The sequence below is a fragment of the Micromys minutus genome, assembly GCF_963924665.1.
Source record: "Micromys minutus genome assembly, chromosome: 27".
NCBI classification, from domain to species: Eukaryota; Metazoa; Chordata; class Mammalia; order Rodentia; family Muridae; genus Micromys; species Micromys minutus.
In genome coordinates, this window is record NC_137962.1 from 38,104,888 (window position 1) to 38,131,894 (window position 27,007).

The 27,007-nt window shown below is 51.0% G+C and overlaps 1 protein-coding gene across 1 annotated transcript in view; it reads right to left on the minus strand.

Annotated features, from left to right (window-relative positions):
• Nucleotides 1-27,007, minus strand: part of CACNA1I (calcium voltage-gated channel subunit alpha1 I) — a gene marked incomplete at both ends in the record, with an annotated part of 94,927 nt that overhangs the window by 57,704 nt on the left and 10,216 nt on the right. The window contains 3 exons of the mRNA XM_080938865.1: nt 802-899; nt 14,083-14,216; nt 14,931-15,067. Of these exons, the coding sequence (XP_080794991.1) occupies nt 802-899; nt 14,083-14,216; nt 14,931-15,067 (369 nt within the window). The remainder of the gene's footprint in view (nt 1-801; nt 900-14,082; nt 14,217-14,930; nt 15,068-27,007) is intronic.

Genomic DNA, 27,007 nt, shown 5'->3' on the forward strand with positions numbered 1-27,007 from the left:
CATACACCTTCCTCACACACTAATTGGTTTACTAAAGAGCTGACAGCCAATAGCTGGGCAGGAAAGGGAAGGCGGGACGTCCGTCCGGTCTAAGAGAGGGTCTCTGGGAGAAGGATCTAGGAGGAAAGATTCACTAGGGAGACACATAGCAAGACATGGACAAGAATAATAGAATTAATTAAGTTAAATGAGCTAGGTAGGAGGTCACCTAAACTAAAATAAAATTAGTAAGTCTGTCATTATTCACCTGCTGACAGGTCCAAGAAATCTGATGATAGACAGGTGTGGGGATGAGTGGATGGATGGACGCATGGACAAATGAGTAGAAGGGTGGGTGGTAGGTAGATAGACAGACAAATACATAGATGTTTGGGAAGGTAGGTGTGTAAATAGCCCTATGCATGAGTAGGTGAGAGATTCTAATTCTAAGCCAGCCAGGATTGGCTTCCCAATGATGCACTAAACGTGTTCTTGCTTGGCTAATCACATTCTTTTCTTACACAAGCCCCCTCTGACAGCCTATGGAGGCCACCCCCAAGTAACGTTTTACCTCAGAACATCTGGACTCCCCAAGTGTTGAAATTCAAGTTATGTGAGAAGGGATCAAGACCTACCCACCCACCCCACCCCCAGAACCTCTGGGTCCCACATGTTGGCCCGAGTTCAGTGGGAGAAAAGTGACATCTGTCCAGCACCATGAGCGTGGTTCTAGCCAAGGAAGGAACTGATCTGTCTTCTGTGAGTGAATAAATGGGTCAAGATGGGTAGGAAGTGACAGGTGGGCAGGGAGGACCAACTCACTGGGTACACGGTTGATGGCTTTGAGAGGCCTCAGGACACGCACAGTGCGGATGGCTGACAGGTTGATGTTCTGTAGGTCCAGAGAGTACTCGACCATCCTACGGAGAAAGGAGAGAGTAAGGGATGGTATAGAAGGGTCACAGGACCAGGTCCCAAGCTGGGGCCACCTACCCACCCACATTCCCTAAAAGATTAATAAAAGGACCCAAATCCAACTGTGATGTTCTCCTGGACCCAGTCTCTGCTGTAAGCAAAGTTAGCAAAAGCAAGACCCCATTTGTCACAGCGACTTAGCAGGTATAGCCCAGGACAGAAGTGAAAGGAACAGAGACAGGTCCCTATTGTAAAGCCAGCACCACACCAGGTGGCTGTCACCTTCTAGACCCTATCCCTCCGACCCATGACCTGTGTCTGTCTCATTTCTGACACTTCCCTTCCCTGACCAGCTCAACTACCACCTCAGGCTCACAGATGCTCTACAGACAAAGACCTTTCCTCAGACCTCTTCTGCCTGGAGAAACCACCCCACTCCTGGGATGGAATCATGCTCATTTCCTATACACAGCCCAGGAGCCCTAGAAGCTTCTCCACACTGAGTCCAGAATGCATCAGACCAGTGCCAGTCCTGTGGACTCAAAATGTCTCAACCCCAGACTTGTTAGGCAAGGCAACTCAAACTAGAGACACCCTTGGGACTGCCTTGATCCCCTCGTTAGCCCCACCCCCACACCATACTTCCCACTCCACTTGCAGTGCTTGGCTGGTAGTCACCTCTTCCAGGGAGCCCTCCCAGGTCTCCCACGGGGCAGATCTTGATGGCCCACACAACGGTCCACACATCAGTCAGATGCCACTTGCTGAGACACCACTGCCCAATTCCCCATGACTAACCTCAGGTGTCGCTCAATAGACCCTCCCCCATTCCTCCCTGGCTTCAGCAAGACTTCCAGCTCCACCTGTCACCAGTGTGGGTGGGAAATGAAGGCTTTCCTACACACCCAATAAACCTGTCCGACTGTTGTGAGCCACCGCCCCCTCCTGTCGCTTGAGGAGTAACTGAGTGAAAGCAGCCTCACCTGAGATGCCTTGTCCATAGCCCCCCACAATTGTCCACACCCCGCCTCTGGCAGTTTCCTCTCTGTGTGTACAACCCCCACATGTGCACACCTGAGCTCACTCATTCACTCACACACTCACTCGGGGACACACACACACACACACACACACACACACACACACACACGCTTGCTTCTGCTTTAGCCTAAATTCAAATAAGGGTGACCTCAAAAAAACGTTTCAGAGATTAGAATCAGAGACAATGATCCGAGGAAGGATGGGGAGGAGGAAGAAAACGGGGAGGCACAGGGCAGCAGGCAGCAAAGAGTGTGAGAGCGAGGCCTGGGCTGGGAGAGGACAAGAGGGGCCCTGAGCAGGCAGTAAGAAGTGGGCCGCGTGAGGATTCCATGTGTGGGTGAGCCAAACTGTCATCTTCATATTGTATAGAAGAGCTCTCCCAGCAGCTGAGGGATGCTTCTGACGGAGGCACTGTGGGGGCGGCACATGCTCACACACACACACACACACACACACACACACTGAGCTTGGGGAGCTACCCTGCAGCATTCACCCACTCCACAGACCCTCTTCCTGCCTACCCAGCTTCTGTGGGTGTGGTTCTGGGAGGTGTAGGGCACATCCTGCCGAGGGTGTGGAGCAGGGGCTTCCTGTGGGCTGTACCAAGGACCCACACCGCATAGTTGCCTGGCTCAGAACGGAGGGGACATAGAGCTATTCTCACCCCTGTAAAATATCAAGAAACAACAACAAAAATGCAGTCTTGAGAGATGGGGGCTGTTCGAGAGCTGTCTTATCAGTTCTTCATGTGCATCCACCTGAGGCCCCACATTTAAATTCGTCCACTATTCTGAACCTGTGTCCGTTAACCCTGGACAGAGCCCTGCTCTAGAGCAGCCTCAGCAAGGGGATCCTCAGGACATCTCAGTCCCCGACTTCAGGCCCCTTATGGCCACCTGCCCCACTGTCTCCCTTCCAGAACCCCGGGTCCACAGCCTGGCTGTCAGTCCTGAACAAAGCACAGGGCCTGGGATAAGGCTGACCTGGGAGGTTTATTGTCTTGGAGAGAAACTGCTCTCTTACACTGTCTTCTATAACCAAGAAGAGACAGTGTCCCTGGATCGTGGATGGGATGTGGGTTGCGGCTGAATATCACAAGGCCCACAATTGCCCAGTTAGTAAACAATGGTGTCTAAACACCTCCTCACAGTGGGAAGCTGATTGGACTCACAGGTTTGGCTTTAGACTCAGCAACCCCTATTGTCTCAGCAACATCTTCTGAGACCCCTTCAGAGCATCCCTCGGCTCTCCAATGAAAACAACAACAACAAAGATAAACAAACAAAAAAGCCCTACCTCCATCGAACTTCTTATAGATTTTACTATCAAAATCTGAATTCCAAGCTTCCTGGCAGCCAGTTGAAAAGGGGGAAATGTGATATTACCATGCTCTTAGCAACATGAACCAACTAGACATTATGGGGTTTTCCACCGATGGTTTCTCCTAAACCTTCTATGTCCCCTGAGCCTACTGGAACATTCTGCTGCACCTGTTTTCTGTCGGAAGGAGGAGGGCCATTTAAATTCATTTGGTGGGAAAAGAAGCACACATTAGGTGCGCAATGGAGAACCCATTCTTCCCTGAGAGAAAGATATCAGGAAGGATGCTGGAAAGTTGTGGGAGTGTCAGGAGAGAATACTTGACAGGCAGGTAGGAACTGTGTGTTTAAGTCTGCCCCGGAAACCTCACTGTACTGACAGAGACTCTTGCACCAGCAAGTCTAACCTGGGACAGCTGCTGACATCTCTACTGTCCCTGCTGAGACAGCATCTCACCCTCCCTGTCTCCTGACAGCCACAACAGCCTCCCTTCTGTCCTCTTGTCTGTTGTTTTCCCCTCCCCGAGTCCAACCGTATCACAACACCATACCTAAACCTCAGATGGAGGTGTGCTTGCTTAAAACCTTCCATGGCTCTCATTGTTCTTAAGGAGGGGGAGGTCCAACCCCCCCCCCCGCCCACGGCCTTGAAGGCCCTCCACAGTCTGGCCTTGATCCTATCTTCAGCAACTCGGGGTGTCAAGCCAAGCTCTCTGGCATCTTAGGCATACACCCCACTCTCTGGCACCAGAGCCTCCCCTTTCCTCCTCTGCTCTTCCTAGAAGGCTGCTCTTGTTTTCACCAAATACAAAATTCCACTCTCACCCCCCCCCCATTTGAACTCTGTCCTCACGGCCCACGTGTCCCGGCTGGGATGGGTTCCCCTCTGTAGAGCCAGAGACTCAGAATGCTCTCTTACTCCAGAACTGATCCGGGAAACATGGAAAGGGGGGCGGGGGAGAAATGGACAGTAAGGATGAGCTGTTTGGGGTGGTCCAGATATGACCCCACTCAGGAGCCCCGAGAGACCAAGGGGGTCTCTGGGCACTGAAGTAGCAACACTAAGCTGGAGCACGGGGCAGAGTTTACCTAGCATGAGTGTGCAAGACCCTAGGATCCATTTTCAGCATGGGGTGCAGGGAGGTAGGACAAGAGCAACGGCACCCCACGCACACACTGTGGCACTGGGCATACCCATCTCCCACCTCTGACCTTCATGCCCAGTTTCACCTGCTGCCCACTCTCTGGAGACACTCAGGGGATCCCACCTAATGTGAATAATACCACCCACTCTGTCCCCAAAGCCACCTGCCATCCCCTCCTCTTGTCACCCTGAAAGTTGTCTTTGGGCCCCTGTCCTAGCTCTTAAGGAGGTGAAAAGGAAGCTGCCTAGTGCGTGTGACTTCCCTCAGGCCCCAAGTAAGACATCGGTTTCAAGAGTAAGAAATTAATTCCTAATTACACAGTTACTTTATCACACGGCTTTGGTGCTAAAAGTCTTTTTAAAAAAAAATCAACAACCCCCACCAGCTCCTGACAGCTCCTGAGTGCCTAATTGGATAAAGCAATTTTGCCTTAAAGAAGCACAGCCACCCTGGAACCACCCGAGAGAAGAGGGACTGAGCTTGGTTCTGGCTGTTTTCCCTAAGTGGCTAGACTGAAGTGGGGACCAGGTCAGGAGAAAGCAGGGAGGAGCATGAGGAAGACTCTTCAGGGAACCCCCCTCCCCAATGTTCCTGCTTAAAGAGGCTCCTTTCTGGCTCTGAGGAGAAGCCTGGGACTGCTCAGAAGGAAACATGTCCCCCTGGCTTGGTCCCTCTCATGGGTTAGAATGAGCTTGCAGCCCCTAAGGGTAATCCAGCCCTTGAGCTGAAACAGCTGAGAGGAGCCTCCCTTCCCTGGATATGTGGCCTGGAACCCGGAGGTGCTGAGGTCCAGTTTGCCTCGGGATTGCACCAAACATGGAAGGTTAAGCAAGAGCTGCAGGGGCAGCGTCATGGGCTGGAGCGGCCTGCCTTCTACACCTACTATCTGCAGATGACAGTGAGGCTCAGAGAACACCCAGAGGGCACAGCCAGGTGTGGAAGAACCTACCCCTACCCCCATCTCATCACAGCTCACGAGCTCCCTCTGGACTGGCTCAGAGGGGGACCACAACCCAGAACATTTCTTAACAAGTAGTAGAAAATGGGGTTCTCAGCATGGAAGGCACATCTCTGGGTGGGAATGGCGGGTCATCTGTCAGGAGGCAGACAGACGTGACAGCTAGACCATCAGCCTGGGACGCTAGCCTGACGCCTAGCACACAGTGGGGGTTTTGGTGGACAGAGTGCAGGGAAGGGAGGAGCAAAGGATGGAGTCGCCATGGGAACAACAGCCAGGCTCTTGACTCGGTACCTTAACCGTCGACGTGATTTTTACTCATTGCTGCAACTGGTTTTTATTCCTTCCAGAGTCTTATGTTAAAATTCTAAAGCCCAAAAGCTTGAAATGAGGAGGTGGGGTCCTCGGGGTTTGTTGGGGGTGAAACTGGTGCCCTTGTAGATTAAAGCAAAGACAACTATTCACCTCTCATCCTGCGAGGACATATCAAGGAAACTCACCTGCATGCTTGACCTTGGACTCCCAGCCTCCAGAATTAGGGGCACATGTCTGTTGTCCATGACCCTGTACCCAGCCAGCCTGTGGCATTTTCTTAGAGTGTGTTGGTACTGAGCTACCCATAATTCATCACAGGAAGCCAGCCTCCCCACCCAGGAGGCTGGAGGTTGGTTAGCCCACTTGACTACGGAGGAAGTAAGTACAACCAAGTCAACTGAGTTCATAGTTCAGGAGGGAATCCTGCACCCTGGGGGAAGGCCACAGAGTCTTAGGGTGGGTTACAACATCAGATCCCAGGAGAATGGGAACCAAGGTGGTCAAGAGACTCGAACCCTCCCACCGCTGGTCTTCATTCAGCGCTGTGCTATAAGACATCTTTCTAGGACACACCCCACTTTTGCTGGGGTCTCCTGATAAATGCACAGTGCTGAGGAAATATATGTATTGTCTTGTAGACAGTCTTCCTATGTGGCTCCTACTCCTCAGCCTCAGTGTTAGGCTTATAGACATGAGCTGAGCCCCACACCCCACTCAGTAATGCCTGATTGTCATGTTCCGCACTTCTCTTTGTGTAGTGTTTCTGTTCCCACGTGTGGGGTATACACATGCATGTGAAAGCCTGAGTCTCATGTTGGGAGTCTTTCTTGATAGCTCTCTACCCTTATTCATTGAGGCAAATTCTCTTACTGGACCTAAAGCTCCCCGATAGAAATCGTCTAGCTAGCCAGCTTCCTCTGGGAATTCTGTCGTGGACAGAAGATCTTTGGAATTACGGGTGAGCTGCTATGTCCGTGTGGCTTTTAAGAGAGTTCCAAATTCTAATCACCATGCCTGTAAGGAGAGCATGTGATGCACTGAGTGCACAAGAGTGCACAATTTTTTTCCCTATGTGTGCCAACACTTACAATGTCTGCCTCCCTGAGTGAGCTCAGGCTAGTCTCAGCACCAACCTGAAGGGGGGTATGCTACAGGCAGGTGGGAGGAGGGAGATAGAAAATATTTCCTCTGGGATGATTCACCTCATAGCTTCCTGAGGGTCAGTGAGATTTCCCAACACCTTGGGATGGGCTAATGGAATATTTTGACCTTTGAAAGGGGGTAGCTAATGGATTATTTTGACCTCATACACTGAGTGAGCATGGGCTCAGCCATATCTGAGAAATCCCAGACCCCCCTATATAGGGTGGTGACCTGGAGCAGGCTACCAACTCCTGTGAGCATCCACTTCATCATCTGCAGAGCATCTTTAACCTCCTGGGATCCCGGGGCTGAGGACAAGATGGTAGATGTGAAATAAAGAGCTCAGCCCATCAGTAAGCCACGTAGGAGCCAGTTCCTATTGACCAAGCTTCTGGCTGTGCTCCAAGGAACCCAGGGCATAAGAACCAAGGAACCAAGGATAAGAATACCCTCCTTGTTTTCAAGCCATGAGGCACGGGTGGAGCTGACACCAAGGCTGTCTCAGGCATGACCATAGAGCCCAGTCCAACCAATCCTAGTGGAGAAGGCTCCATTCTGCACCTCTAAGGGCAGAGCAGAAGGGGACAGATGAGTACGTGGTGGGGAAGGGGGAGCTGCCGGTGCCATCCTCCACAGAGCAGCAAACTCCAGTGAGAAAAGTTAGCACCGAAGGAACAGCAGAGCCGAGAGCAACACAGACAGGTACGTCCTTGTGGATTCCAGAACCAGCCATCATAGAAGGCAGCAAGGCTCTTCAGCAAAAGAGCTGGGAGAATCCCGTCACCAAATGACTGAGGTTCCTGCCTGACTCACACCTGTGACCAGTGTGACTCATCAGGCAGGTCTGAGGATCTCTGGCAACTCACCCAACCCCCACAGTGGCTACCATCTTGTTTCCATGGAAACGGGCCTACACAGTGGACATCACCTGTTTCTAACCAGCCATAAATACTAATGAAACCAACAATTACACTCGGATCCTAACTAGATTCTTCCAGGGTTCACGCCCACCCAATGATAGATCTGCACCTCACTCTTCAGCACCTCACCTACCAGGCAGGAATGCAATGCCAGGAGCCTCCCCTTAACTTTGACTCAGGACCTGCCATCAGAGAGAAGGACCTATAAAGCCCTGAAGTAAATTGGTCAGTGACACAGCCCACAGGGCCTCTTGGGCCTCTTGACAACTCTGGAGCTTCCCTGAGCCACACATAATACAAGCAAAGCCACATGGGAAGAAGACTTCTCCATAGGCTTCTGGAGATAATCCAGTTAATGGCCCTCTGGCCACTGAGTAGAGCTTGGCCCACTGGCAGGCAATGGCCTCTGTGGCACTCGTTTGATCAGTGCCAGCTTTAGATCCCTCAGCAGAGCACAGACCCCGCCCACCCAGCCCGGACAGAGCTATGGAAGTGGCCACAGGGACCACAGCATCACAAGGACACTGCCCACCAAGAATCCTCTTCTCCAATCTGACTTGACCCCACGGCGTAGTTTCTCTTGGTTAGGTGCATCAAAGTCAAATGTGTTTTCTGCTTCCCTTTGCCTTCCTGTAGCTAAAAGTAGCCATGAGACTTGACCCCTGCCAAGAGCGTTAGGAAAGGAAGGGATTTGGTAAAGAAAACATTGCTTTCTGACCCAAGGAGACAGGCAGGGCTGGCATAGCCATCTCTCCGCCCTTCCATATGGCCTTCAATTCAGATATCTATAACTCAAGCCACTGCCTCATGATCATGGAAGAAATGACTGGGAAAATCACAAGGATGCCAGAGCTATCACAAATAACCAGAGCTGGGGAGTCATGATCTTCACCTCTCAGAGCTTCCTAGGGAGGTCACAGGAGACGGCTCTCTGAGAGCATCGGGCCACCGCAGCAGAACCCCTTCGTGAATGTAGATACCATGCCTGACCGGCCCACATCCCTGGAGCGAAATGTTCCCATGACGCTGCTGCTCTCCAAAGCATAGAGAGGTGAAGGCTGTGTTTGAAGGTTGAGGAGATCGCCCATCCCAACTTACACACTGCTGTGTGTGACTATCCCCCTCCCCCAACCTGTCACTCCCAGAGAGACTTTACCCAATGGGGATGTGAGCTTCTCTGTAGCTAGCAGTTAGACACTATCCCCACAAGTCTCCCCTGGCCTACCAAGTGTATTTAAGGCAAAGACACATGCAGAAATGTTACAGAATAGCTGGATACTCAGGTAAAAGGCCTTGTGTCCTGACCCTCTCCATCCCTTCCTGAGGAAAACTGGGATAGCCCTCAGTTTGTCAGTGGGACTTTAGGAAGAGACAGTCAGTGCTTGCATCTCCTCTGGGAAGAAATTTTAGCAGCACATGCCCCTGTCCCTGGGGCAGCAGCTCATTTCTACACAGAGGCCCTCCCTGGGATGTCATAGTCCTCAGGTTTCAAGGACTTTCAGATTCAAAGTGCTGACACCTGCTCCCTGCTCTCATCCACCAAACAGCCCACAGCCCCATCCAGGCCCCTGTTCCCCAAAGGACCAACCAAGCCTTTAAGTTTTAACAGAGGTGTCCCAATTCCCGCTCGCTGCTGGCACTGGTCACTGCATGCCTGGGCACGGAGGTGGGGATGGAATGCAGCATGGCCTACCAAGGGAGACACACAGGTGAAGAACATTCAACCGTAACGGAACATTTCATGACCCCCTAATGGACTAGGCAGGAGAGAGTTGTTTAAGTTAAAAGGCCGTAGGATGGCCTGGCCATACCTGAAGAGCAGTAGTGACTGACTGCTCTGTCACAGGGAAGGGAAGCAAGGATGACAGGGCCCTGAGCCTGGACCCAAGCACACACAGGAAGTGACACAGAGAACAAACAGCTAAGGTCCCTCTTCCAGGGACCCCTCTACAATGAGAGCACCAGCTACAGGACCAAGTTTGCTGCTTGAGTATAAAAGTCACCTGCTATTCATTTCAAGGGGAGAGAGTCCTGGCTTGGAGGGCAGACGTGACCAGGGGACAAGCTACCCGAGCCTGCACTTTACTGGGATGGTAACTCTCCCATCGGCCTCAAACCCATTGTCTTTGGAGGCTGGGATGCTGTTCTCCAGGTGAGAATGGACTGCTTGCTGGGGATCCAGCAAACCACTCTGGAAACGCTGTCTTTGGACAAGTGGCAGTAGGGCCTGGGACAGTCCATCCTGAAGGGGAAATGAAGCCATCTCTAGGTTTCTGGAGAGCTGTGGAGGGTCTTACATAAACGCCCTCTCTGTGGCTTCTCCCTATGAGAGATACCCCAGACTTGTCTCCTAGCCTCATCTCTCAGTCCCAACACATTCCAAACTTCCTTTACTTCCTTCCACAGCCTGTGGCTCACAGCCTGAGCCCTCTTCCTGAGATTCCATCGGCTCCCTTCTGCTGGAGGGCCACTTAACTCCAACCCTGAGGGATACGGGTTCTGGTGGTGCCCTGGTCCTTCTAGGCAGTTTTGTGAAAACATCAGGTTGTATCTGTGATGTCTATTTTGCTTTTTTCCCCCTATACTCTAAGCCCCATGACATCAGAAGAGCATTTGGCTCCGTTATCTTGTGTCCCGGCTTCCTGGGTTGAACCTGGTGTGTACGAGCAATAAATTCCGACTCCAGGAATGAATGGTACTAACAGTTGGGAGCCGCGGAAAGACAAACTTTAGTTCAGGGAAAGAATTTTCCAGCACTTTGTTCTGTTCTAATTCGAGACTGGCTGCCTTACGTGATAGTGAGCGCTCTGCAGGAACAGTTCACGGATGGGGCCTCTGATCTCAACTCAGCACCACTGAGCTGGAGACAAAGCGCTGTGACCTCTAAGGATCCTTGCAACTCAGAGGTTCTGTGTCACCCCTCTGTGGCTTGGAAGAGGCATCCAGTAATTTGGGGAAGGGGTGGGGCGGGGAAGGGAGGAAATATCCTTGGGAATGTCAGGCCTGTGACTCTGGAAACAGGATGTCTATAGTACTGATGGGACTTTGGAGGATGGGTGGGCAGATCTGGGGGTGGTAAGAACTGGGTAGGAGTGGAAAGAGTGGGTTTTGGAGTACCAGCTATAGAACCCTCACCCTGTCCTCTCCTCCACACCATTCCTACAATAGCGGAGACCCTGGAGATAAGGGTAGGTTTGGTTCTGCATCTAGTCCAAGGCTAGACCTGTAGGTATTCGTGACTCTGGGAGAACGTCCCCCATGAAGCTGGTGGATGAGTTGCATCACTAGGGGGCTCCTAATAACAGTGACAGAAAGCCCCCCATCCCAACCAGTTCATATAACACTCCGAATATTTGCTCTCCATACCAGCCCCATGCCAGCCTTCCCTGAGAGTCGGGGTTGTGGCCGGAAGAGACTGTCCCAGGATATTGGGTGCCGAGGCTGGCTGTCCTCCCCATGTTCCAGCTTGGAGATCCTGGCATGGCAGAAGACAGGAGCAGAAAAAGAAACAGAGCTGAGCTTGAGGTCTAATGGGCAGGATCAAGTGGGAAGGGTAGACCCAAAGAAACGACATCCCCGAGACAAGTTAGGGGAAAAAATGCCTGGTGTGGCATTCACCTGGGAAGTCAGAGGCAGGTGAGCTCTGAATTCAAAGCCAGCCAAGGCTACACAGGGAGGCCCTGTTAGCATGAGCTAACAGACTTGCCTGATAGTGTTTCAGTGTCTAGGGGACAATGCCTTTGTTTGATTTACTCTTTGCTGTTAATTAAAAGGTGTGGATGCTGGCAAGTTGCAAGCTAATTTGTAGATCTTAACCAGGCAGAGATGGATGCCGTTTCTGCCCAACAGGAAAGGCTTCTGCCCATCACCAACCTGTGGTGTCTTTATAGAAGGTCATCAGCAGGCTGACACTCAGCTCTAGTGGTCCCCAGGGCCCTCTTCTACCCCTCCCAGACGCTGTGGCCAGGCCACCATCTCACCCGTCCCTCCTTTAGCACAATAACCAGCAGTGCACAGCACACTAAGATTTATACAAGGGCTACTTTTCTTCATCTTTGGTTCTTGTTTTGTTTCAACTTGAAAATGACAAACTGATCTGAGGTTCCTTCCAGAATCGAAGACTTCAGAGGGGCATCATTACTATTCCCAGGGGACAGCATATCCATAAAACAAAACAAAACAACAACAACAACAAAAAAAAAAAAAAAAAAAAGCAGGCACAAGCTGTCCTGAAACCCAGAGAAACACAAGAGCAAGAAGACGTCCAGGGGCTAACAACAGTGGAAGGGAATGTTCTAGCAGAGGCAGTGATGAGAGAGGACCCTACTGAGAGCCTAGGGGTGACTCACAAAGCTGGGACTAGAACCCCCTCCCTTTCCAGGTGAACCCAGGACAGATGCAGAGACAAGAGAGAGGAGGGATGAACCAGCTAACAGGAATCTGAGGAAGACAGAGCAGGAGAATGACCTGGAAAGCCAAAGCTGGACAAGCACTCTGAGCCGACAGAGAGATTGAAACTAGAGCTACAAGTTTTAGAAAGCCCCCTCCCCCGCCTCTGCCGTCCCCTGGAGAAATTCGGAATTCGGGAGACTAGGAGGAAAAGGAGCAGCTTCTTGGCTAGACAAAGCTGTCTAAGAAAAGGGAGCAGGGTGGTACTGGTCCCCTGCAGCCCTGTGTTATCAGTTCACATGGCACAATGTCACTGGTTCTAAGAGAGTAAAATCACAGTCCTATGAAAGAGCAGACACGCACTGTCCTTCCCATTCCAAGATCAAAGGGACGAGTTTTCACGGCCAAGATTTAAAATGATACTCTCCAAAACCTTTTCTTTGAAACTCTACTTAAGGGTACTCTCCAGCCAGCCCCAAATGAGACCGGACCTAACAAAGGCATCAACCTGGGACCCAAGAAACCATCTGAAATCTCTCTGCCTCCAGGCAGGGTCCAAGTCCCCAGAGACAAGAGCATGAACGGCACCAGGAAGCAGTGACGGGAGAAACCATCACATTTCGGCACAGAACCCAAGAATGTCTTTTACCTCCTATGTCAAGTCCCATGTCCCCAGTCTGGTTCCTGGGTTAAATGCTCTCAGGCAAACACAGCATGTTGATCAGAGCCCTAGTCCAAGTGTGGACAGACCCCACACTCCCCTCCCACAAGCAGAGCTGCTGGACACTGTCCTAGACAGTGAGTCTGGCAGGACTGACCTGCATATGGCCTGTCCTCCTCACCAGGCCTTCAGGCAGTACCCATACTCAACAGAGCCCTCTGCATCGCTGGCTGCTGGACAGACTCCAGGAAAGCAGGAAGGAAGCCTGGAGTGAAGCTCCAAATGGGAAAAATAGAGCCTCGTTTCTCCTGGCCTCTCTGACTGTGGCCATGGCTTTGTGCTTTTTTTAGTCAAATCTTGTTTATGACCCAGGCTAGTCTTAAATTCCTGGGTGAACTGATCCTCCCATCTTAAGCCATCGGGGCTTCCTTAGAGATGATGCTCAAGTCTGCCCTCCATTTCCAACTTGCTAAGTGACATTAATAATGGTGATGGTGACTGTGATGATAATGATGATGATGACAGTGACAATGATTATGGAAATGACAGTGACAATGGCTATGGTGATGGAGATGACAGTGACTATGGTTATGGTGGCAGTGATGACAGTGACAATGGCTATGGTGATGGAGATGACAGTGACTATGGTTATGGTGGCAGTGATGACAGTGACAATGGCTATGGTGATGGAGATGACAGTGACAATGGTTATGATGGCAGTGATGACAGTGACAATGGCTATGGTGATGGAGATGACAGTGACAACGACTACAGTGGCAGTGATGACAGTGACAATGGCTATGGTGATGGAGATGACACTGACAATGGCTATGATGGCAGTGATGACAGTGACAATGGCTATAGTGATGGAGATGACAGTGACAATGGCTATGGTGATGCTGATGACAGTGACAATAATGATAACAGTGGTGGTAGCTGTACTGCAGCTGCTGCTGATGACAGCCAACACTTCTTGATGCTCATTTTAACCAGGTTGATATCTTTACTTCTTTTTTACAGATGGGGAAATGGAGGCTTCTCAAAGTTAATTGACTTTCTCAAAGGCATGGGATGAATCTGCATAAAACACTCAGTCTGAGCTGCCCATAGCACAACAGATGCTTACAGTGGCTACCTGAAGGGACAGCTGTCTGTCTAGGTCCATCTACACAGAGCAGTATCTCCTGCCCCCAGCCAGAGTCCCTCCATTCTCACACAGAATCACCATCATCTCCCAGAAACCCCTTGGTTGACTATATGGAAGCTGGCATGCACCAAAAATCAGGTCATTACCTACCCTGCCATGACAATGAAGAAATCCAGACGGTTCCATGTGTCCCCGAGGTAGCACTTCTTGCCAAAAATGCCCAGGGCCACCATCTTAAGCACCATCTCCATGGCGAAGAAGATGAAGATGAAGTCATCAAAGACCTGTGGAGCAGGAGGAAGACAGGACAGGGCGGAGTGAACTCTGGGGCAAGAGTAGAAGTCAGAGCCACTGTTGGGTCAAATGTGAGACAGGAAGAGAACCTCAGAGACCCTTGTCCACTCTGCCTTTTCACAGAGAGGAGACGAGGGTTACACAGCCCTGGTTGCTTTAGCCCAGGCAATGAGAAGGACCCTGGGGTTGAGCACCAGGCTCTCCCTCATGACCTCTAACAATTGCTAAGCACTAGAACAGACAACTTCTCTCGTTCCTAATTCTCGCAAAGTCAAGCCTTCTCCACTTGCCCTGGGTCACACAGCAACTCTGTGCCAGGATGAAAATGAAACTCGAGTCTGGCTCCCAGGGATGAGCATCAAATATTATTCTTCTGTAAAATAGATGCATCCCCAGAGCCCTGCTCTATGGTCCCGCACACCATGCCCAAAACCACACAGATGCCATGTCAGGGCGAAGAATGGGAGAAACGCAAGAGGCCATAGGGAAGAGAGTACTAGGGAGCTAGCGCAGGCTATGGGCAGAGAAGCCTAGCTCTACACTCTGCAGTGTGAATGGGATGGGGTGAGGAGCCTCAGCGGGAAAGCAAGGATGGCCAGAGGGCCATTAGTTGGGAGAGGTGAGGAGCTGTATTACAACAGAGCCCTGAGCTTGGAGGAGAACACCCAGCTGGGAGGGAGGGAGGAGACAACTCAGAGACTCACCTGCAGGATCTTGCAGCGGTCCGACAGGCACTCCATGTCATCACACGGCTGGTACATGCCCAGGGTCACACAGTTCAGCAGGATGACCAGCATGCTCACACACTCGAACCATGTATGCAGAGTCAAGGATGAATTCACTGGTGGCAGCGTGGCTTAGGGTGCCGCACTCCTGAGTGCAGCACCCTGGGAACAGACACACAGACCATTTCTACCCCTCCCCCACCTCTGTGGACCCCTCAACAACGGCCCAGGTCCAAGTTTTCAAAGACTATACAGCTGGCCTGCCCTGCCACACAGGTATGACCAATGCCACACCCTGCAAGGAGCCAGACCATATCAAACCACTAAAGCATCCTCTGGAAGATGCTTCTGGTCCCACCCAGGAAGGAGGGGCTCCCAGAAAGGTCCCCAGCCTCAATGACTCTGATGCCAGACTTCTCTTCCTCCCCCTCCCATTCCTCTGCAGAGGCTTCATGCTTCCCGTCCAAGAAATGGGTCTGCACTTCTTAGACCCCTGGACACATTCTCCTGGCCTGCCCATCTCTGTGGGACCGATGCTCACAGTCATTTTCTTACCGATCCTCCCGGATCAGCCCCACCCAGAGAGCTGGCCTCCCAGGTTCTGCCCCAGCAGAATGCTGCAGCCTGGAGCCAGGGCATCTAGAGATCCGTTCTTCGATCAGCTACAGGCCACCAGCAAGATAAAGGTATCCCACAGCCCAGACAGAGGAGAACTTCCTAAGAACCCACCTCCCTGCTAGCAACCCCTCTTAGGCCACGGCTGACCTCACCCACACTTGCCTACCTCAAACTACCCAATGGGAGGGCTCAAAACTCAAAGGTACCTTGAGGATGTGTCACTGCCCCTAGCTGTCATGCTATGAGAAATCTGAAGCCTGCTCACATCCTCCAAAATGGCCTCCCGTCTCTTACGCAAGTCCTTGGGGGTTAAGGAGATCTGTGCTCCCAAAAAGTGATCACAGTGAAAAGAAGTGAGACCACACAACAGCATAAATGACTGAGGTCAGACTCAGGGGTGAACTGCCAGACTAAGGAGCCTGTCTGATGACTCACTCCCTTCTAGTAGCTTCTCATCTACCAGGAAGGAGACTGACAGCCCCTGCCACCAGCTGTACCCACACTCCTGTCCCTGACTCCAGCACTTAGCATCTGGATACAGAGCTACTATGTGCTGTCAGAACAGCCAACAATGCCAGAGACCAGAGCCTGCATGTGAACTCCAGTCCCTGCAGCGTGGCCCTGGGGTCTCAAGCAAGCCCCTTCCCATCTCTAAGTTCACAGGAGCTCCTCACTGGAGCCCAGGGGCGCCTCACAGGTCCACAGAGGCTGCCCCGACCCCTCCTTATAGTGTGGATCCATTAAAAACATCAAGGAGATGTTCTCCCGCTCTTCTCAGAGCCCCCTGCTGTGGCTCCCAGCATAAGTTCAAAAACCCTTCCCAAAGCTGGCCAGCAAGACCTTCCTTCCAGCTAGACCTTCCCTCCCTCCAGCCTGTGGCCTCCTGCTTCTCTGGTACCTCCACCCACCTCTTCAGCCCCAGAAGCCCTTGCCCCAATAGCCTTCCAGCTCGACTCTCTAGACCACCAAATGCTCATCACCTCCCACTTTTGAGCAGAGTCTGGGTCCCTGGGATCCACATTCTCAGCTCAGCCAAGACTTTCCGAGTAAGTACATGAGTTTCTCTCAAGTCCCTGGCCACACCAGCTCACCCCCAGCTCCTTGAAGAAGCACTGGCCCACCACAACCAGATGTCAACCACAGTGATCTGGACCCCCTCCTGCCTGCTAAAAGAGCTGACCTAGTTTCCATGGAAACAGCCCCCTCTGCTCCCCAGACCCTGCCCACCTTGAAAGCTGCCTTCCACGTCCCCACCCCCAACCCCCATCCCTGCCCTGCTCCTTCCTGTCCCTGGCCTGCCTGCCACTCTCCTGCCATAGCCTGTAATTAATTTCAGTCACTGCCAGGCCCCCTTTGAGTCCCAGCCTTGCTTCAGCGGTAGCTTTGTCATTAATTAACTTTTTTGAAGTTCAAACGTTCTAATTACCAGTGAGCATCCCAGTTCCCCTTGATCCCCTCCCCCAACCTCCCTCTCACAGCCCAGTTTCTGCTGCCTCTGTCCTTCCCAGAGACCCAGATCCAAGTGCACCTCACAGGCCCATTCACAGGTAGGGAAAGTCAAGGCCAGGCCGCTCTTTGGATCCTGTGGCTGGGATCTGTCTTCATCGGGCCTTCTGGGTTCCTTGGCCAGTGTCCCCTCCCAGCCCTTGGTTCTGTGTCTGCAAAACTGCTCCTGCCTCCCTGGGGCTGCAGCTCTGGCTCCTGCCTCTCCAGTGAGCCCTGTGTGAATCCTCAGGCTCCTTGATAAAACTAAATGTAATACAAAGGGAACAGAGTTAGCCCCGTGTGATGGAACACACCTGTAATCCCAGCACTGGGGAGGCTGAGGCAGAAAGTTCAAGGCTGGCCAGAGCTACACAGTAATACCTTGTCTTCAAAACTCAAACCAAAACAAGCAAAGTGGGGCGGAGTCGGGGGTACGGCTCAGTTGGCACTGTTTCACTCGCCTGCAATCCCAGAAACAAATGCCACATAAAGCCAAGCGCGGTGGTGTGGCATCCAGTTCTTGCAGTCCCACCAAACAGCACCTCAGAGGCAGAATTCAAAGTCCCAAGGCAGTGGCTCCAGCAGAGGCAGGAGGATCTGAGTTGGAGGCCAGTCTGTTCTACAGGAGGCCAACCTGGTCTACAGGGGCAGCCAAGACTACACAAAGAAACCCTATGTGGAAAAAAAAAAAAACCCAGAGACAGACAGACAGACAGACAGATGAAAGTCATCCTCAGCTACACGATGAGCCTGTAGCCGTTTCAGCCGACATGAGGTCCTGTCTTGGCGGGAAGTAGTTGCTGAGGCAACCTGTCTTTTCTTGCCCCCCAAACTAGTTTATCCCCTCCAGACTAATCTCTGCATGTCTCCTGCTCGAAAGCCTTCCATGGCTCCCCAACACCCCTCAGCCTGATACCCAAGGCCACTGGATTCTGACCTCAGTGAATTCACTGCCTGAATCTCCTGCTGGCCCTGGAGCAGATCAAGCTTCTTGCGATGTGCTAGCATTCCCCCTGCATGGCTTTATCTTCCCTTCAAGGCAAACCATGCCCACCCCTCACCATCTCACTCACGTGCCACCCATTCCAAATGCTTCCACCTTCCTCGTCTCGGCCCGGGGCCCAGCCTTCCACCCACCCGGTCTAGCACATACCACAGTGATGAACTTGGCAGTCACTATGACTGCTTCATGCCAGGCACCCTAGGGACATGACCTTAACTGTCGCTACCATCCATCAGGGAGAGACGAGGAAGTGGGTCTGGAGAGCCAACTTGACTTTCCACAAAGTCACACTGCATCTCAGACCGAGCAACTCCAATTGTCAACTGCTTTCTCTGTAGCTCAGCCACCCTGAACGTGTCACAGAGGCCCTGCAGGCAGAGCAGGTCCAGCCCCTGGACCCCTCAGCGCCTGCTGGCCTCAGGCACAAGGGGAAATCCCAGATGGCAAGATCTGGGTCCCATCCAAGAGCTCCAAGACTCAGAAGTCAGGCCAGCGTGGCACTGCTGCCCGTGGCTCCTGACACATTCCCGCTGGCTTGGGGATGAAAGGCCCCAGGCGTCCTGGAAGATAAACCAGGCCATGCATGCAGCGAAGGCAGGAGCTGCCAGAGCAGTCAGAGCCTTGGGCTGTGTGGTACCCACTTTCCCACCATTGCTCGTATGCACCAAGGAGCTTAGAGCTCAAGCAAACTGGGCTGAGTTCTGGGGAAATGGAAGGGAAGATGAAGACCCCAAGAATGTAGACGGGGAAAGTCTGGTAATAAGCCAGGCAGGGTCTGAATGCTGTCTCCACAAGAAAATAGAGCAACCGATATCTCCCCATTGCCCCTCATAGTCAGAAACAAAGCCCTGGACCAGCGTTTAAGGATATGCAACAGAGACCCAACAACTCTGCCTTCCTTGCCTGGAGACTTTCAGTCCTGTAGGGGTGAAAGTAGAGCAGCCCCCTTTAATCCTGAGACAGCATGGGATCCTCGACCCCACTGCATGATGGGTAATGGGAACAGAGACTTGGCCAAGCACAGGGAGAGGCCAGAAGAGAGATAATACTCATAGCACCCTGACCATTGGGGATCCCTGAGTCAGAACAGTTTCCTGCCTCTCCAGCCCCCGAGTGGTGATCACCCGAGGAACCTCTAAGGAACCTGCAGGACAAATCACTGTCCATCCAATCAATGCAACTGCCTTAGTAGCAAAGCTGGCTTTTCAGCAGGCTCGAGAGAAGACACTCAAGCATCCTTGTGGGTGGCAGGGACCTTCCGACACCTCAACCCACCATCAGACAGTCCTGGGGGGAGTCCTCCAGAATCCTGAACCCTTCCCAGCTCTCCCCCACTCCCACTGCTTCCCAAAGCCCTCAGGGCCTCACAGAGAATGAATGAGCACATATGGAGCGCCTGCTGTATACCAGGTGTCCTGTGAACACCTGCAGATTACAAACACTGAGAGTATCTGCCAATGAGCTTTCTAACCAAACGGCAAGCCAAGAGTGCGGGCGTAGGACTGTGGTCCTGCTCTCAGAATGTGAGTTTGAGGCCAGCCTGGGCTTCAAACATCCTACCTTAAAACTGGGATGTCACCACATTGCAGTAAGGAGCTAGGAGGTCCCAGCCCTGCAGAGGCAGCACAGCAGGGTCAATCAAGGGAGCCTAACGAAGCCAGGGTTCTCTCACACACGCGTGTTCTCTCATTGCTTATGGCCTTCAGTGGAGGCTGAAGGTGTCTTTACAAGCTCTTTGAGTGACAGCTGCCCCCCCCCCCCGCGCTTACAGCCTTTCAAAGAGACTCAGTGTGGCTGGGTGTGATAAAACACTCCTGCCACTTCAGTGCTCAGGGAGACTACAGCGGGGGGACCACTAGTTAGAGGACACCTGAACTACAGGGACCCTGTCTCAGAAACAAAGACAGGAAAAGAACCAGACCATCCACAGAAGCCTGAGCTTAAGACAAAGTACCTGGTATCTCTGGAAAGTCCCTTAGACTGCTTCCATTTGACAGAGAAGGGAACCAAGGCAGCCAGCATTGTGGAGAGGGACATGGCAGAATATGTATTGCTTCTTGAAGATTCCAAGTCCTAGGTTCTCCACCACATCTTGGCCACACTGGGCTCAGCACCTCAGACCTGGGGCTCCCTGATGTTGAGTGCTTAAGGGACCTTGCTATGCCATTCTTGACTGGTAGCTTCAGGAGAGAAAGTCAGGGCTGTGTTTGCCACCTCAGCCGTAAAAGATCAAGCTGAATCAATATGGAACTGCACAGCCTGGCACTGAGGTCTGAGGAGGCCAGAATGTGGGTCAGGGTGGGTGGACTCAGGGAGTCCACCACCACACAAAGGTCTCACACACACACACACACACACACACACACACACACACACACACACACACCTGCCAAGCTCAGGCAGAAGAGTGACCAGGTAGAGGGACAGTGCCACTCTCCCAAGCAGGCCCTTCAGGGCAGCCTCCTCTCAGAGAGCTGCCAGAGGCCTGCATGGTTACCATGGCGACCACCACCCTCCTTCCTGCATTGCTGATGAGACACTTCTGTACTTGGGGTGGGGGGAAGCTGGGGAGGGGAAGCTGGGGAGGGACACTGGGCTAGGCGGGGGTGGCCAGGTTTGTTTTTATTTTTGTCAAATCTGAAATCTATTCATTTCCCAGGGTTCTACTCAGTTGTCTAAATATGTCAAGTGGAAGAAGGCGGCTGGAGCCAAGTCCTCCATGATGGGGAGCAGTCACAGCAGCCAGTCTCCCTGTCAAGCTCTCTTGCTCTATCTCCAGGACAGTGGAGAGCTCAGGCCCCAGGCACCTCAGATCTTGAACCAGTTCTGTTTCTCAGAGGCCAGGTCCCCAAGCAGCTTGGAACACCTGCTGTGTATCTCACACATGTATCAGTGTACATGAACAAAGAAAGTTCACTGCATTCCCTGGAGGTCCCCAGAGTGTGGTTCTGTTCCCAAACTATTCCTGACATGTGGCCATCTTGTGTTTGCCATAGGACAGCAGTTGCCATGTTTGAATGCCTAAGAATAAAGGCCATTCATTCATTCATTCATTCATCTATTATCTCAACTAATCTTTATGGGCGATGGTCATTCTGAAGAGTTGTTTAACAATGTCTACTGCAGTTGAACACAGGCTCAGGCTTGGGAGGCAAGCAGTGACATCCAGGGACACTGTGCAACACCTACATTGCACAGGACAGCCCCTGTCACAAAGAATCAGTCAGCCCCAGTTGTCAACAACATCAAGGCTGAGAAACTTCTTTGGGATACTTCTGCGGCGGCATACTACATGATCAGGAAAAAGAATGACCAACCAACACGCATACTAGGTTGGAGGGATCGCTGTCGGGTGAAAAAGACAAACACAGAGATCATGTGAGCCCCAGTCTATAAAGTTCAAAATGAGGCAGAGGCTCTCAGAACAGCAGTGAGGTGGGAAAATCCCTGCAGGTGAAGAGGATCAGGTCACCTCCAAAGACTGAGACAGCCTCGATCTGAGTGGTGGCCACAGAAGATAAATTGTAGGGAACTATCTAGACCCTCTAATGTGTGATCTCACCTGTCAACAAAAAGCAAAACAGAAGCTGGGCAGGTCCACAGACACCTGCAATCCTAGCACTCAGGAAGTTTAGGCAGGAGGATCTCAAGTTTGAGACATCATCTCAAAAAAAAAAAAAAAAAAAAAAAAAGCAAGAAAAGAAGAGAGGAGAAAAACAGGTTCTCCAAGGGAAAATAAAAATACAACAATTAAAACAGCAGCTGGGGCTGGGGCTGGAGAGAAGGCTCAGTGGTTAAGAACCATGGCTGTTCTTCCAGAGAACCTGGGTTCTGTTCCCAGACCCCACATGGTAGCTCAGAGCAACTCCAGTCCTAGGGGCTCCAATGCCCTCTTCTGGCCAATGTGGACATTATGCACAAATATAGTACCTACGTATAAATGCAGATGAACACTCATATACACACGATAAAAATAAATCTTAAACAAACAGGGGCTGGGGTCCAGGTGTCAACATGATTGCTTAGCAAAGCCCTGATATCCCTGTAATCCCAACAGAAGGAAGACCACCAGGAAGCTTATTGTTCGCTACATAGTGAGTTCAAGGCCAGACAGGACCTATAGAACCCAGATTCAAAAGTAAATGAGTAAAACACACAAGCTTTGGGCTGGAGAGATGGCTCAGTGGTTAAGACCACTGACTGCTCTTCCAAAGGTACTAAGCTCAATTCCCAGCAACTACATGGTGGCTCACAACCATCTGTAATGAGATCTGACACCCTCTTCTGGTGTGTCTGAAGACAGCAGCAGTGTACTTATAACATACAAGAATAAATAAATTTTTAAAGATATTTTTTAAGTATTTCTTTATTTTAGGTATATGAGTACACTGTAGAATTATTTGTTTATTTTATGTATGTGAGTACACTATAGCTATCCTCAGACACACCAGAAGAGGGCATCAGATCTCATTACAGATGGTTGTGAGCCACCATGTGGTTGCTGGGATTTGAACTCAGGACCTCTGGAAGAACAGTCGGTACTCTTAATCTCTGAGTCATCTCTCCAGCCCTTAAAAAATATTTTAACACACACACACACACACACACACACACACACACACACACAAGCTTCATGCTGGGAACCCACTGGCTCTGGCATCCAATGAGATTTTCCCAGAAGCCCTTGCACCTCTGCTCAGTGACTTATGGGCAGTCCCAGCTAAGGAGGGCACTAGCTTGGATTGCCCCCAGGCAATACCTCTTCTGGTATGTGTCTGTGGATCCCCTGTGCCTCACCATTCCCAGTATGCCACACATAGATGGGCATACTCACTTTTAGTCACAGAAAAGATCTAGAGACTGAACAACTAGCCCAGCAATAGAAATGGCACAGCAGTTGAGCTGGTGAAGAAAGCTGCTCCAAGAAGTCAACTGACATGCAGGCTACTGGTTCCACTCAGCTTGGGTGTCCCCAATGACAGAAAGTGTCCTGAAGGACAGAGCCATGCCTGGTTGACTTTGCATACAAGCCCTGAAGTCCCTTAAAATAATGATAAGTGCAGTCTACCCTCTTCTCTCCCTATTTGCCTCTCTCCCTTTCCATCCCCAACTCTCTCTCAGAGTCTCCACCAGTGAAAATTCAGTGGATGTGTCCAGTCTCTGATTCCCATATGCCCAGCAAGCAATAACGCCTGGCACAGTCAGCCAGAGACGGGGAGGCAACGGTGAGCAGACAAAGATGCCAGTCTGGAAGAGAACCCAGAGTCGGCGGTCCAAAGGAAAGAGGCTCTGTCCAAGACTTGCCAGACATACCACTCGGTTACTAGGGATGGAAGGGTGGAGCAGACACCAGGGCCACAGCTACACAGAGACAAACATGACCTCAGGAGTCCACCTCAAAGAAACTGCCTACAGAGTAGGAGACTTCACCATGACTTTCAGCCACCGAGTGAAACATCTACTCACACTACTGACCAGACGTGGGTGCCTCACCCCAGCCACCCTGTGCTCCTCATGACAGAACAAGACCATCCCATCCCGCAAGCTTGGAGTCTTCCCTGGGACAGCCACCCAGGATGTTGGCAGCAGCTTTGAGGAGGCACCATGGAGGCTGGGGAGGGGTTTGCAGGTTAGCTTTCCATCCTGAATGTCATCTCTTCTCCTTTGTCACATCGACCATTCCTTATTCAACGCCCATAGCTCATTATTCTCACAACGCTCCTCTGCTGAGACCTCCCTCTGTGCCTGGCGCTTAGAAACCAGAATGAAGTACACTTGGTCCCTGATGCCAGAGACCCAGTAGAGACAGAGGGCGACAGTGCCCCTCCTCCTCTGGTGACCTGTCCTTTACCTCATCTGCCCCAGAACGCATGCCTGTTAATCTTCACCTGTGTGTTCCCACAGCAACACACACACACAGACACACACAAATACACAGACATGCATACATACACATGAACATATACATGTACACACACATATACACACAGAGACACACATATACACACACATACATACACACGAACATACATGCACACACGAACATACACACACACACACACACACACACACCACCTCTCCCTTGCTCCTAGCCAGTAGCACTGGGCCTGACTAACCCCACCCCTTTGAGACACAAGTTCTTTATCTTTTCTGTCTTAAGCACAGAAATAACAGATTTTTTTCTTTTAGTTATTTATTCATGTGTGTGTGTGTGTGTGTGTGTGTGTGTGTGTGTGTGTGTGTTGGCAAATGTGTGGGGGTCAGAGGACAAACTATAGAAGTCCATTCTCTCCTTCCATCAATGTGCCTTCTAAGGATAGAATTTAAGTTCCCAGGCTTGACAGTAAGTACCTTTCAGATTAAACCATCTCACCAGCCCAGAACATTTTGTCTTGTTGTTACTGTGGTGGTGATGGTGGTTCTTTTGCTTTGTTTTTTGTTTGGTTGGTTTGGGGTTTTTCAAAACAAGGTTTCTCTGTGGAACTCTCTTTGTAAACCAGACTGGCCTCAAACTCAGAGATCTGCCTCAGGTTCCCAAGTGCTGAAATTAAAGGTATTCACCTCCACACCTGGCTCTAAGAACAGTTTTTTAATGCAAACGTTCTAAAAACTTAGGAATAGAAAGTGAACTTGTTATATTAAAATAATTACCAAAAATGCCAAGCTATAGATATAGGTATAGATGCTGTAGCAGGGTCTCACTTGTTAGGCCAGGCTAGCCCCACACTTTTAACAGTTTTGTTTTGTATTTTGATTTTTGTTTTTGTTTCTGGGACAAGATCTCTGTCTATAGCTCTGGCTGTCCTAGAATTCACTACAAAGAGCAGGCTAGCTTTGAACCTATAGAGATCCACCTGCCTCTGCCTCCCGAGTGCTGGAATTAAAGGCGCCTACCTCCTGGCCTAAAGCTTGAAATTCTCCTGCCTCAGCCTACCAAGGACTGAGACTGAAGGTATGAAACTCCATACCAAGAAAAGGGGGCTTATTGATTAAATACACATTGTGTTATCAGCACAATAAGTAACAAAGCCCAGGGGTAGGTCTGAGATTATGTGTCAGTTTGTCACCATAAAGGATGTGCCTGCTAATCTAAGAGCCCTGCAGTGTCCCTGGTGTGACAGAAAACACTGATGACTCTTCTCCCAGGTGGCAAGAACTATGGCTGTGCAGGGTGAGGGGGTGGATAGAGGGGGCGGTTCTAGTGTTTGTTTGTTGGGTTTTTTTTTTTTAATCCTCACTGTGTATAAAAAGAAATGCTAAGTTTAAGCCACAGGTCCATGAAACCTCACAAAAGCTCATGAGTCCAAGCTTATGACACCTGTTCTAGGAACCTCCAGGCCAGAGGAGTCTCCCCAAGTCCCCAGTCTGGTCCTCCCATTTCCTAGACTCTAATCTTCTAATACAGGGTCTCAGGTGCCAATCCTGGGTCCTGTGTCCCCTCTCCCTGACCCCAGTGCTGACAGCCTTCTACGGGATAGAGTCCAAGGTTATCCCAAGACTGTACTCATTCAGCCCAGCAAGCACCCCAGATTCTGCACCAAAGCTCTCTGTCAACCCCACGTTCATCACACATGAAGGAAAACATGTCATACTCTCTCCTCTGTCCACAACACATTCCTGTGCCTTTCCACTGTTCCACCAACCTTGGAGCCTCTGGAGCCTCCATCCACCACAGGGACCTGTCCACAACCCTCCAAGCCTCCTTCCCTGATACTGACCCTGGAGATGTGTTCATTTCACCACCAGAGCCATACCCCCTACTCCTCACAACCCACCTAGGAGTCTCTGGACAGTCCTCTCCTTCCGCCTAGCCTTCTAAGATGCTTCGTCCAAATGTGGTCAGGCAGCTCTTCCAAAAACCACAGTCTTGGATGCCCTGCACCACACCACCTTCAGCCTCTGCTTCTCGGCCCTCAACACTTGGCTGGGTACTCAGGGCCATTTTTCTTCACCACTGTCCTGGCTCATCACTGCCCACAGAACCTCTATCACCTCGCTCTGCCTGCTAAGAGGCACTCCATCAAAAGCCTCCCACACATCTGCTCTGTGCAGCAATGTGGGTCCAGGCCTGGAAAAGCAGCATGCATCAACGGAATAAGGAGCTTGGACACAAGAAGTTCTCTAACTGGCAGAAGGGGTGTGTGCATACCAAAGACTCTGAAAAGGGTCTTTGGGGAGAATAACAGAGTCCCAATACAGGCTTGACTTGGTACTGAGCAGGTAACGGGAGACATTAAAAATGGGGACAGGCATACCCAACCAGCATTCACCAGATTTGAACTGTCAGATGCGTGGAAGGGCTAAAGCATGTGTGGGTAGAAAGAAGGGAGAAGCCTTCTCACAGGGGAAGCAGGAGAGACAGTTAGAAGGTTAAGCAGAAGCATCTATTTAGATGCTACATTCACGAGAAAGGTTGTGAGGTGGCTGTGGGGGAGCGGGTGAATGGATGGAGAGATGGAAGACAGGAGAGACAATGAATTGGTGAGTGAATGGATGGATGGGTGGATGAATGGATGGATGGGTTGATGGATGGATGGACAAATGGACAGATGGACTTTGGTTGAATGAGTATATGAATGGATGGATGGTGGGTAGGTGAGCGGAAGAATGGGTGGGTAGATAAATGGGTAGATATGAGTAGGTGGATGAATCATGATAGATGGTTAGGTAGATGGATGATGGATGGATGGGTAGACTAATGGATGGATGGATGGATGGATGGATGGACAGATAGATGGATGGATAGATGAACAAAGGGATAGAAAAATGGATGAATAAATGAGCAGTTGGTTGAGTGGTTGAAAGGGCAGATGATGGATTGGGTAGGTGTGTGGACAGAGGATAGATGGATAGATGGGTTCCTGGAAGGTGTTAGACATGTGACAATCGCTGCTAGGCAAAAGCAGTTCCACCAAGGAATGAGGCCTGGGTGGTATAGGAAACCCTTTGT